At 43.3% G+C, this 13,764-nt stretch overlaps 1 protein-coding gene across 1 annotated transcript in view; it reads right to left on the bottom strand.

The window, feature by feature from the left end:
* Positions 1-13,052, bottom strand: part of CCN6 (cellular communication network factor 6) — a gene marked incomplete at its 5' end in the record, with an annotated part of 39,919 nt that extends 26,867 nt beyond the window's left edge. Inside the window, 3 exons of the mRNA XM_079298919.1 lie at positions 10,877-11,066; positions 12,060-12,367; positions 12,683-13,052. Of these exons, the coding sequence (XP_079155045.1) occupies positions 10,877-11,066; positions 12,060-12,367; positions 12,683-13,052 (868 nt within the window). The remainder of the gene's footprint in view (positions 1-10,876; positions 11,067-12,059; positions 12,368-12,682) is intronic.
* Positions 13,053-13,764: the final 712 nt, after the last annotated feature.

Below are 13,764 nucleotides of genomic sequence, written 5' to 3'. Positions count from 1 at the left end.
GGTGCTGCTGCAGCAGCTTGTGCTCACCAGGCTCCCTCTTCCTCCCACTAGAGGAACCTTGCCACATTGCCCCTCTGATAACACTTCCCACACTTCATTCAGTGTGATTATCTTAATGAGCATTTTCAACACAGGTATCCTTAGAGGCATTTTCTTGCTCAGAACTACAAACACTTTAAAATATTACTCATGTTGCTCATAGAAGTTTTATTTTTTTCCTTTGTTTATATTACAGGTAATCTGTTGAAAATGATGTAATTTCATTTTGTGTGGATATCCAAAACAGTACATCAGCCAGCAAAGAGAGGTGCAGAGGGACCTTCCCACAGTGTGACACTTCAATGGGTGCCCCTGTCCTCTGCTGGAACTGGACACTGCCTCCTGCAGAAATGGTGAGTTACTGTTTTGAAATGCTGAGCAGAAATCAGTAACCCCTTTCCTAACTCAGGGCTTCATTGTTTTCCCAAACAGTTTACTGTGGATGTTCTGAAAGATTTATTTTGTTCTTAGGGGGAGGGCTGTGCTGTGCAGTAGCCTCCTCCCAAGCTCTCTTCTGCAGAGGCTGGGGAGCAGGAAGCCCCTGGGAACTCCCCAGTGCTGCACAGCTCCCCAGAGCCACTGGGCTTGCATGGCAGAAGCAGATGGGTTCATTCACTGGAGCAAGAGGTCTGCAGGAAGGTGTCTCATGGGCTCAGTGAAAAAGGACACAGGAGGACTAAATAGTTTATAGCTCCAGCTGCCAGATTTCATGTCTGCTTCTCTGCACTGAGGGTCACGCTGCTCTTGTCCATCAGGCACTTTGCTGTTTGGTTTAGCCAGCACCCTCCCTATTGGAAACCCTGGGCACATGTACAGGGCTAGGCTGCCTCACTTGGAGGCAAGGGACACCGTGGCAAGGCGTGGCAGATGCCCATCAGATTTTATGCCCCTGGCTACAGCAATGCACAAAAGACCCTTCCTCTCTACAACAATAATGAGAAGACTGCACGCACAGTGTGGCAGCAGGAGGTGTCCCAGAATCCCAGTAGATTCCCTTCAACATCTGCTCAAAAAGAGATTTTTTCTTTTGCTTTTAATATTTTTTTTTTTTCCAGTTTGAAAAGAAGAAAACAAGCAAAACCACAGGGTACAGTAAACTGCTCAGAAGGGCAATGAAGTTGTAGAAATCACCACAGTGCTGTGTTAGGACACTGGGAATTCAAAATGTTCAACAATAAAAGGACGGCTCCTTTCAAAGGTGACATTCAAAGCAATTCAAAGCATAATAAAGCAGCATGTAATGAGGTGCACATTTCCTATCAAAGGTCCCCTTATTAAAGAGCTGCTGAGTGTGCTATGCAAAAGGATTTAAAATAGACATTTCTGGTTAAACAAGGTCCCATTTCTAACATATCTTCCTTTCTGACTGTTCCTGCAGTCAGGGAGGTCATATCATAAGGCTAAATTTGTGACAACATAGCTGTTTCCATGGTAGCAAACTATTGTCATAAACAGTGAGCTTTATGATTTCACAGCTGGATTAAGAACAAAAAGAGAATCAGGCTGGAAAGGGAGGAAGTTTTTTTTTTCCAATGAGAGTTCGGGGAATACAGAAGATTGCAGGCAAAGAAAATTGCTTTTTGCGTAAATGTTCTTTTTTAAGTTTACCCCAGTGTGAATGTCCTTTTTAAGGGATATAATTTGGGTAACGATCCCTCTCCTATTTAAATGCTCACAAGGCTAATGAGCAAGCTTGTCTATTTTTGGAGCACTTCAGCAGTAAGGCTGGATGTTTTGCAGCAGGAAGCCAACAGTATTAAAATGTGTTTTCCTCACTTTCTTGAAAGCTCCTGACCCCTTCCTCCATGATTTTCTGTAACTTCATCATCTAGAAAGCAATGTACAGGTGAGGTTAGGTTGTTTATGATGGTGAATAAACCCCACCAGCCACCCTTTACCTCCTTATTACTTGAATTATGGCTTCTTTTTATCAATTATGTTGAAACATCCATGACTACTGAATGGAAATGCCTGTCAAGGTGGACAGATTGAAATACAGTTGTGTTTCTAGGGAGAGTTGTTTTCCTGACATGATGATTTATGACCTTAAATTAGTATTGATAAATATCTGTAGCCCTTGAAGATGAAAATACAGTCAAAGAGATTTGGTTGTGGAGACCAGAAGTGGCCTGTGATGCCAGACCACCAGAAGGTGAGATATACCATCACACCTTGGGTGACAGCACTCGTTTTGGCAGGGGCAATAAGGTCTGTAGGTCTCTCCAGGGAAAAGAGGAAAAGATTCAGTACTTTGGCAGCCCTCAGTGATCCCTGGAGAGATACCTGGCTTGTGTGAGAGGGCTCCCTTCTTGCAGCCACAGTGGAACAGGGCAACCTCCATCCCAGTGTCAGGGAAGCAGCAGCATCACAGGATGAAACACTCATATTCCTGTAGGAATACAAAGTGGTGAAACATCCTGCCTTGGCCTCCATTAAAGATAGAGCTCAAAGCTAGAGGAAGATTATTACTGTGTGTCCTAGTGATTCCCCTGGAATTTCTGCAGCAGAAACAAATTAAACGTAATTCATCTTACAAATAATTAGCACATTTCATTTCAAGAAATCCCAGCTGACTTTACCTACTAGGCACTAGATTAGTGTGTCCTGCCCTAAAATGCATCTGAAAATTAGCTTTCTAACAAAGAAAATTCATGTGCAGGTAATCTACCTTGTCAAAATAGAAAATAACAGCACAGGCAATGTTACAAGCTGCAGAATTTCTTCCTGAGACACTCCAAAATGAAAATGTTTTAGAGCATGAAGGCTGGGCAGCCACAGATCCAGCGTGCTGATGTAGCTGATGATATTAAAGTCTCAAGGGATGTTTTTTTTTTATTTTCTTTGAAAGAAATCCAAAATAAACAGAAAGGTCACTTTGTAAGGCTGCTTCCTTCCCATGAGATGGAAAATGGCCTTGCTCTGCAAGCTGGAATTGCTAGGTCTGGATATTGAGAGCTGTACACTAGAGGTCACTGCTATAATAAAGGAAAGAGTTATCTAGCAGCTGAGGCACCCTGTTTATTATAAGGTGACTCACAATGAAAAACAACATCTTACTGAATTATACTGTATCAAGTGCAAAGAATCACTGAATAATGCCTACCCAGCTATGGATGAGAACTGAGAGATATTGAGATTTCTGGAGAAGGGGGATAAAGGCACATATTTACTTTATTTTGATGCACCAGTTCACTTTTATTGGTTTCTATTGCTTTAATTGGAACTGGATAATTATGTCAGCCTGTGGGATTTCTGTCACACTGATCCTCTTCCTTATATTTTTTTTCTCTGAAATGGGTACTGCTGGGTTGACTTATCTTGACCAAAAGCCCAATGCTGCCTTTATCTCCAACATTCAAGTTCTGCTAAAATATACTAGTAGTAAATGGACACAAGGAATTTTAATATGAATCAGAGATGCAAACCAGTGGGTAATTAGCTGAGGATCACAGATGGGATGCCAATGAAATAGTTTCCTGTAGAGAGATTGTCACTGCTTACTGTGCACAAGTCAGCTTATCCCAAAGCTTCCCAAGTCTCTAAGCATGCCTGCCTTCTTGTATCTGTTTCTGTATACTCTTAATTAGTGTCTGGGGCTGTTTGCTTAATGAGGCATCCCACACTGTGGCAGTGTAGCTTCTCTCTGGCATACATCTTGTGGCTGAGCAGAGATGATCAGCCTCAATTTTCAGCCTGTATTTCCCAAGCTTGTGTCATAGTGTTGTGGTGCTATTTAAGTCTCTTTTTTCCCAGCCTTGCTGAATTAATAATTTCATTCAGGATCAAGCCATGTAACCTGTCCACAGCCTGTTTGCTGATGATTCATGATGTTTCCTGTTTTGTTTCCTTTATAGGAACCATGGTTCCTGATGATTTTGCACATCTTCATGTGGCACATCCTGTGCAGGGAACTTCTTATCACAGTAGACAACAACATATTTTGTCAGCTGTTTCTCCTTATTCAGTCTTAGTTCCAGCATTTCACATCCTTCTGGCATTATTTTATCCCATGCACTTAATTTTCACAATTTCATTCTTCTCTTGCATCAAATGTCAAGCAGGAACATGACAGCCAAAAGTATTTTTGTAGTAGCAGCTGTGGTGTGAGATCAGCTCATCTCACAGTCCTGGCCATGCCCATGCTCGCTTCTTGTAAGACCTTTCATGTTTCTTCATGATCAGGTGTCAGACACCAAGAGGCAAACTCATCATGGCAGCAGAAGCCACCTAAGGTCTAATCAGTTTCTGCACAGATCGCTCCATCTCTATAAAATGTTCTGTCAAAAAATTCTCCATGAAACTCAGTTTCTATATTTCTTTTGTAGCTATCATCTTTCTTATCCCTGAATAATCTTCCTTTTTCTGCTTGTTTTCTGTAGCTAAGGAATCATCAAAGAATTACTTCTATATTCATCTGATTATACTATTCAAATATCTGCAAATTATTTTTTCCCTTCTGAAATCTTATCTCCTGTTTAGGCTTCACATCTGCAACTGAAACTTAGAGTCAGCTTTGTGAAAATGCTTTGTACTGCAGGTTCAGGTCTAGTTCAACTTTTGCCTGTCTGTTATTGCTGCTATGCCTTTTTCAGCATGACCAATCCTCAGGTTTCCTACATCTTCTTGAGAATACGTTTTCACTTTGTATACACCAGAAAATGTTTCCAACATTCATCTCATAGCTATGAGTCTCTCCCCATCCAAGAAAAAGTTATTGGGAAAAAAAATTATTAGGGTTTATTTTGGTATAATAATTTTTATTTAGAGTACTATGTGCCATATAAAGTATGCAGTGTGCTAGAGTAAATTTTGGGAAGAAACAGTCTGGATCTATGAGTACTGGTAGTGTTTTGAATGAGTATTAAGACTGCTTTTTGCCAAAATATCTCTGGTTGTGTCCATTACCTCCTACACTTCTTTGTAATTGAAAACAACCTTGCTGTGAAGCTGTTGAAATGCAGACAGGCTAGGGGAAAAAAAAAAAAAAAAAAAAAAAAAAAGAAGAAGACCAAATCTTTTCTGGGCCCTGAACCAAATAAGCAAATTGAAATATGTTGGTCATTTGGGGGAATTCCTGTCACAGCATAATTCCCCTGGTATTGCTCAATAATTGCAAAGTCCTTCTAGCAAATACATTCATTTTTCCTGTCCTGCCATACATCTGCTGTGAAAGGAAGTCCCCACAACAGCCCTGTGAGCAACTCAGGGTGTCCTTCTGTGCTGTTCCCTTGAGCACCCTCTGTCACTGTGCCTGTCCCCCAAGCCTCAGGAGCCTGAGCCTGCTGGTCCTGGCACTGAGCCACTTCCTCCCCTCTTTGGCATCTACTGCCAGGCACCCTGCTGGCACCCAGCCCTGCAGCATCTCTCCAGCCCTCCCTGCAGCACAAATAAATAATAAGCAAGGGGGTTGCCCCAGAGCTGCTGGCCAGACGGTGTTTCCAGGTCAGCAGTTCCCTCTCTAGAGCCTCATCTTGGAAGCACTCGTGCCAGTGACACTGCCACTTGAGGCCACGAAAGAACAAGGTCATGAGAGGAGAAGTTTAAAAATCAGTGCTTCAGACTGTTCTTTTTTCTCAAATGGGGCTTTCTTTCAAATGCCTTTATAGACTATTGCTCACACTGACCTTTCCAATGTATCATGAGATATAGGGGAGACTGCAGTAAGGTTGGGTGCATTTTGATGCTGTTACATGCAATAAATCCAGAAGCTGACTCCATTTCTCCATCATGTGCAGGTTTTGCACATGAGCATCATCATGAGCATTGTCTGGAAAGCTTTTTGGTTACATGCACATGACACTTGGGGAGGGCAGAACAGTTGTCAGAAGACCACAGCAGGAACAATTCTGAAATTTAATCATAAAACAGAAGCAGGCTATGTAGCTGGCACCTCCATTCATTTTTCTAATTCATACAAATTCATTCTGCAAAGGAGTGGTTTGGAAGACTCTGGTAAGCCTAGACTATAACCTAACCTACATTAAATTCCAACTCCACATTTTACATAATACTTTTGTTCAGTGTCTATTTCCTTTTTGCTGTTACAGAAATTCTAATCTTGTCTATAAAGAGAAGAACAAGTGAGTCATAAGTTGGGTTGCTTCATCACTTATTTACCTGGAATGCATGAAGATACACGATTGTAAATATAAGAAGCAATTTTAATGTCTGATCTAAACGTTTCCAAAACAGGGTGGAAGAAGGACAAATGCCCTAATTAGCTTGAAGATGGAGCTGGGATGAGATTTAGGACACAACTCCCTGCAAGCACAAGGATCTGGCCTTAGTGAGCTCCAAAGTCCTTTCCAGGCTGGGATTTCCACATCTGCTTTATCCAAGTTCCCCGACGGGTCAGGCTGATCGCAGTGCGCTTCTCCCCGAGCGAGTTCATGCTCTCACATGGAATTTGTATGGATGAAGCTTTTCATTGTTTCCAAGTGTTGTCAAGGAGTGGGATTGCAACTGTACACGCGAAATTTCATCATGTCACTTGGCTGAATGCTCCTTGGGGCTGGGATGGAAGTGCGTGATGAATTTTTGGATACTAAACAAATCACTATTAATATTGAGCATGTTGTACTGCTGAAATGTTGCTGAGTCATGGAAATTTGGGTAGAACTTCATTGTTTGAATGTTTTTGGCTTTATTTTTTTTCTGGGTAGACTTTTGAAAGTGCTAAAGTTCTGGCATCAGCCTCTTCTGCTGTTTTCCAAGGAAGTCTTTGGAAAGTTCTTGTAGACTAGTACTAGTACTAGATTGTGCAGACACAGAAACCACAGAGCTCAGCCATTTGAGACATTCTGAAGCTTTTGTGACAGGAAGCTCTAAAACACTTTGGTTCTCCCATAATCTAGGTTGTTTAGGGGAACAATGTGTGTCCATATTATGAAAATAGCCACATGGCCCAAGGGCCCCTTTTGAGTAGCACATGCTGGCCACCACTGTACAAGCCACCTTCACTGGGAACAGCAAGCACGGCTAGTGTGGAGCCCTTGGGAAGGTCTGAGATGACTAGAGAGGTCCTCTGAGCAGTAAGCCTTCTCAGAGGGACTTTTACAAATAATTTTCAAAGCTCTTTATATTCACAGACTTTTGTTTGGCACTCACCTGCCATTCCTCTTTTCCCATCCCATTTTCTCCTGACCAAAATAAGAGTGCATTGATTGTGATCATATTGCCATCCTTCGTGTGTGAAAAACATGTCAAAACAACAGCAAGATATTTGCAAAGGATATTATTAACAATGTCTCTTTGCCTCAGAGGGTCCTGGAGAAATTCATTAATTTATTTGCAAGATGTTCTGACTGGAGTAAGGATCCTGTAATTAAATTCCACTTACTCATTATCAATGTATTTTTGTGCTCTTAGTAAGAAAACAAAGGAAAACACAAACATGCAAAGGGACTTGATTTCAAATAAGACACACAAGAGACTCTTGTGTTCGCAGAGATGATTCTTTTTTCTCAGGCTTTCATTGCCCAGATCACTTTTCACAAACATGTGGCATTGCATAAACTGCATCTCCGTGACTACAGGAATGTGGGATTCCTGCAGACAGCACAAGGTGACCTGTGCCATCCTGTCCTCCACACCTGTGTAACTGCTCCTTAATGGATGGCAGCATACCACCATGCCACCCTGGCAGGACATTGCCTCAGCCTGACACCCCTTGCTGCAGGAGATTTTCACCTTGCCTGCCTCACTTTGGCAGACCCTTAGCTCAGAAGGGCTCTGATAATTAATTACTAGAGTATCACCAAGAAGTTTGCAGGTACAAGGTCAGGGAGGGCACACTCCCCCCGCCATCTCAAGGCTAGGAAGAAGCACTACACAAGTAAAAGGGAAGGAAAGTCTGACAGCAAGAGCCCACAAGTATATGTGTGCAGCCAGAGAACTGGTTAATCAAGTCGTTTAAGAGATGGACAGGATAGAAGATACAGCATCTTGGTCACTAATCTGAAGGACTTTCATTTTAGCAGAGCTGCTGAGGCAAAATCTTAAGAAGTCTGTTAATGGAAACCATTACCTATGATTACCATCTCCATTGACCCCTGTGAATCTGCGTATCTGTGAAGTCTGGATCAAAACCTTTTTTTTTTTTTATCAGAAGAAAGAAATTTTACTACTGCTTTCACACAAAACAGTGCAAGGTTACCTGCAGACTTTAAGTGGGAAGTACTGTAGAAAAATGAGCTCCGTGGAAGGTGCTAATGGGGCTGACCTTTACAGCATCTGAAGGAGATAAACAATCTGAAATCGAAAACCCAACTAATTCTTTTAAATATTTCAAGGGAAAAGGTGAAATAACACACCACAAAGCACAGCTCTCTCATGGCAAGTCCAGAGAAACGCAGGGCTTGCAAGGAGCTAGCAGACAACTATTTTCTAGTGTGATTTGAAAAAAGTCATCTCAGAAGAATACTCTTTGTCCTAATAGCTATGCAAGAAAAATATATATGTCAACATAGAGGAACAGTGAGAGTCAGATCATCAGCTCTGGTACAATTAGAGAGAAGCACGATGGAATCTATTAATGCTACTCACAAGCAATAGGGACTGTAACAAAAAACTGAAGAAATATGAAAAGCTTGATCATCCACAAAAATTATAGCAAGTTAATCAGAAATAACAGCAGCAGGGGACTTACTATGCCAAGAACAGACTTCACTTTATTGAATATCATAATTGCAATTAACTATTCTGGACAATAAACTGCAACATGAGCATGAGGAATCTGGAAAATTAGAGAGCAGTCCCATTATAGTTTTTTGAGTACGTTTTGGTTCAGAAAGAAAGATAACAGAAAGGGATACACCCCTCAGTTTGTGTTCACATGGGGGATACCCACCTACAAGCAACTCTGCAGGTCCTGAGGATTGCTCTTGCTGGCACAGGGCAACACTGAAGGCACTGCCTGTGATGCTGCCATCAAGAAAAGAAAGCACTAATCTTCTAATGGTCCTCACATCCATGAAGAAAACCCAACACAGACCAACACAGTCAGCAGTAGGTACTTTTTGCAAGGATGACAGTAGTACTTTGACCAAAGACCAGAAAAGATTCCAACTCAGAGGCTAAAGGGGTCATCTGGTGGTGCTGCTTGACAAGAATGTCAGTGGCTGAATCCTGTTGTGGTTCCACCCCACCCAGCAGCCAAACCCCTCACAGCCACTCACTCACTGCCCTGCCAGAAGGATCAGGGAGAGAATCAGAAGGGTAAAAGCTGGAAAACTCACAGGTTGAGATGAAACCAGATTAGTAGGGAAAGCAAAAGCTGCACACACCAGCAAAGCAAAACAAGGAATTTGTGCAGTGCTTCCCATGGGCAGGGAGGTATTCAGCCAACCCCAGGAGAGCAGGGCTCCACCACACTTAACAGTGACATGAGAAGACATCATCACTTCAAATATCTCCCTCTTCTTCTTTATTCCCTCCATTTTATATAATTATTATTTATACAATGAACATGATGTCAGATGGTCTGGAAAATCCCTTTGGTCAGTTGGGGTCACCTGTCTCAGCTGTGTCCCCTTCCAGCTTCCCATGCACTCCCAACTTCCTTGCCAACATGGCAGCAAGAAAAGCAAAAAAGGCCTGCTCAGCAGCAAGAAAAACATCTCTCTATTATCAATCCTGTGTTCAGCACGAATCCAAAACATAGCCCCATATTAGCCACTGTGAGCAAAGTTAACTCTACCCCAGCCAAAGTCAGCATACATCCCCAATCTTCTGCTTTGTAAAGTAAGAAAGAAGTCATCAGGATTTGAGATTTTTTTTTAATTTAAATATAAATATATATATATATATATATATTTGGGCCTTCTCCCTTCAGAAGAGCACAAACTTAAAACTTCATGGATCCTGTGCATGTGTGTGTGTGTGTGTGTATGCTGGGTCATGGGAAGCAAAATGTGTTAAGAAACCAGAACAGTAAATTTTCATTTAATTTACCCTACCCAATGTAGAAAAGGGACTTAGCTGTTTCCTCACTGCTTATGCAATCTTTCCCACTGAACACTACCTCACAGGTCATACACCTCCTTTCCAAATATAACACTGCCTCATAATAAAACTTAGGAAAACATATTGAAAGGTCAAAATAACAGTAACAAGTTATAGAACTATTTTACTTATTCAAGGTTTCTATTTCCAATATCCTCTCTTTAATCTTCCACTTTCAATATTTACATACACTTTTGCAAACTTTATTAGGGTGATATTTTGAGTTTGGGTGGACAGTGTTAAAGTGTTAATCCCTGAATGCATTTAAACACCCCAACCAGAACTAAAATATTTAATGTCTCTATGGCTCTCTCTCTCTCTCCACTTTCTTGTGAGCCATTTTCCTTAAACTAATCTTGAACACCCTAGCAGAAGCTCACTTTTCTGTTAAGATGTTGTGCCAGCATCAGTAGATATTTCAGCCTCATTACGGAGGGGCTAAGCAGGGTCTGGTTCAGATAATGGAAAGCTCAGCAGAGCAAGAAGTCTCACCTCCCAACATGAAGTATTCCTTCTGATTGAAACCAGATCATGGAGAGAAAAAAGGGAATTACCTGTGTTCAGGTATTGTCCTCAGTAATTTGAAAGATTCTCCAGTGTCCTGCCATCAAACACAAGTTAAAATACCTTCTCATGATCCAGCTTCTGGGAGGTAATCACAGACACTCATGGAAGTTGCATCAAAGGGAGTTTCCAATTTATTATTTTGAAAAATGTACCTTTAAGCAATTTTCCCAAAAGCATAAAGAGGGATGCATAACTAAAAATGGGATTCTGGTCTTGTAAAGAAAGGCATAAAACCCACCCCAGACTCCAGTTCTTCAGCATCACTCACTCTCCTGAGACTCAGAGCATGGGCTCATGTTTGGGTGTGAATCCCACAGCTCTGGCTTTAGGAGCTGCTGCTGATCTGTGAGGATGCTGCATTTGTTCTGTGTGATATTCACAAAGCACGTGCTCTTCTCAAACTGCTTATCATCTGTTTCCACACTGTTTGTCACCATCTCTCTGTCCCTGGTTACCTCCTGCCATGACAGAGCAAGCAGAGTAGAGCACACAGCCACACATCTTCCAGCACCCTGCAGCAGTTCAGGCTTTACCATTGGAGGTTGCAACGAGAGGTCAGGGCTGCCCCAAAGGTCCCTGACTTGTCCCACTTGTCAGAAAAATTGCTCCTAAAAAACAGGTGATAGAACACAACTGGGGTTAGAAAATGGAAGGAAAAATGCAGCAGAGTCTTATACTTCCATATATTTTTACTATGACAATATTTGAGGGAAGGAGGCAGATTACAATCTCAGATTGCCCAAAGGCAGAGTAATCACTGGACCTTGGTACAGCAATGGTACCTTGTGCTTGGGAAATTCAGGAATGGCACATTGGCAGCTTGGCTAACAGGCAGGTGTAAAATGAATTTGTGCTAACATGATTGTGTGCTGTCTCTTCCTTCACATCTGAACAATATTTCTTGTGGTATCACATGAAATGATGGTGTCTTAATTGAACCTAAAAGCTCTGAGTCCTTGATGGATCCTGAGGATTCTGTGACAACAAAATTGGGTAATGATTCCAATATGAATGAAAATTTTCAAATACTAAAGCTTCTGCTACAATTGCTCTGCTCTTAGCTGTCTCTCCTATCCCATTTTTAAAGCTTTTTCTGACTCTGGCAGGGAATGAAAGCCCTACAGGATTTTTGCTGCAGTCTCCAAGCGTGCATGGCTATTGTAAATTGAGAGTGCTGATGGATAAGAAGGATTGTTCATTTTCTGAGCACTACACCAGCTACTGCATATCCTGTCCTGTATCCTACTGCTCTGCCTGTGCTACAAGTGGAGTTACACACACGCTTAGGCTGCGGCTCCTGCATCTTCAATGAAATAATTAGCACTTCCAATTGTGCTCATTCGGGATGCAAATTGAACTTCAGTAGCTTCAGCTTACTCTCTTGGACTACAGGCTTAACCACGGCGATGTTACTACAGGAAACCTCTGCACCTTCGCCTACATGAAGTTACTTTTGAAGCCTCCGTCTCCCCGGCACCGTGGGGAGGCTCACGGAGCGATGGGTGCTCACGGCAGTGCCTCCTGTCACTCCCATCGCTCAGAACTTCCCCCCTCCCATGTGTTCTGAGCACGAACAAGGTCCTGTCACCTGTGTCTAGGGAGGAGAAGGGCCGGGAAGAGCTGGAGCCTCGCAGGCGGCTCCCCCGGGACTGCGCCTCGCCGGAGCTCCCGCACGCTTCGGACGGGATGGATGGGGCGGCCGGAGCGCAGAGACAGGATGAATCACATTTTCCGTGTTCGGCTGGAATCTCTGTAATTTCTTTATCACAGGGCAAAATGCATTAAAGCCCGGGCTCTGCAGCGCTCTGTGGGCTGCTTTCTGGTTTCCTCTGCCATCCAGCTGCCCCTCTTTGTGCAATCCCCGGCTTTCTTTAGGGCGCTGGCCTCCTGGCAGCTGTCATTCTTCTTTCCCCCTGGAGCAGCAGGGCTGAGGGGTGCTGAGAGATGATAGCTCCTCCTCGGTTGCTCACCTTTGTGCCCCGGTGACACGAATCAGCTTGGAAAAGTGCACACAGAGCATTAGCAAAGTGCTCCTCTCATCTGCAGCCCTGGAGCATATTTGGCTTCTCCTCACCCCGCCTTTCCTTTAGGAGGTTTTGGTTCCTCCTGCTGCAGAAGGACATGGACCCAGCAGACAGGAGCTGCAGTTGTGATGCTCCCCGCTCAGCTGCTCCCACCTGCTTTGGCTGTGGAGGCAAGAAGTGGCTGTACCTCTGAACCCAGCAGGAAGCTGCCGCTCCTGAGCACATTGCCAGGAAATGCTGCCTGCGTCTGTCAGCCTCAGCAGGGCCCAGAATAGCTGTGCTCTCTGCCTGCCCCAGCTCTTCACCACCCGTGTGGATCTGCCTTCTTAATTCTGTCACAGCCCTCACGTGAGCTGCCCAACTTAAAGACAATTTCTTTCTACCAGATGTAATGTCACACCGGTCACTGTGCCTCTCCATGTCGTGGGGTTTTGGTTTTGACTCTCTAGCTACACCTCCACTAGTATGCAGTGCTGTATCATAGCTCCTCTACTGGGGTTTTTCCACCCTGTCAAACTATCACTGTGGCTATGTTGCATGATTCTGGCCAACACCCCACTGTCCTGTCTCAGATGGTGCCCAGGACCCATCTAGGGTTAGCAGGGGCAGATTCCATTCTTAGCAGATAGAGTGGGAGCAATCACCCTGATCTGGAGGGTGAAATGTACTACTCTGAGAACAAGGCCCGTGCTGTGCCACAATGACCACAAACAGTCCTTTTTGTGGGTGGGGATAAGAACTGGAGAGCCAAACCTCTTTCTCTGTACAATTACCACCCTCTGACCGGATGCACACCTCCAGGTGGGCTTCACCTCACCAGCCTTTGGCTGCTTCAATCTAATCATCCACTAGTTTCCCTCTTCGTAAAGGAACAGAAACAGGAACTTCTAATGGGCAACCTAAAATAGATGGGGTGAGTCACCAACAGGAGACATCTGTTACTATCCACTAATTAAAGACAGAGCCAGGAGAACTAACTCAGACAACTTTCTTCACCCAGCTAAACTTGGGTGACATGAATCTTCCTTTATGTGGTTTTGTCTCTACCTAGCCTACTGAGTCCTAGGACAAAGCATTGCCATATGCATGTTTAACAAGTACACTTGTACAAATGTATAAATGCAGAGTTTCC

This window comes from Erithacus rubecula (genome assembly GCF_903797595.1).
Source record: "Erithacus rubecula genome assembly, chromosome: 2".
Classification (NCBI taxonomy): Eukaryota; Metazoa; Chordata; class Aves; order Passeriformes; family Muscicapidae; genus Erithacus; species Erithacus rubecula.
This window is presented reverse-complemented; position numbering and strand designations above follow the sequence as displayed.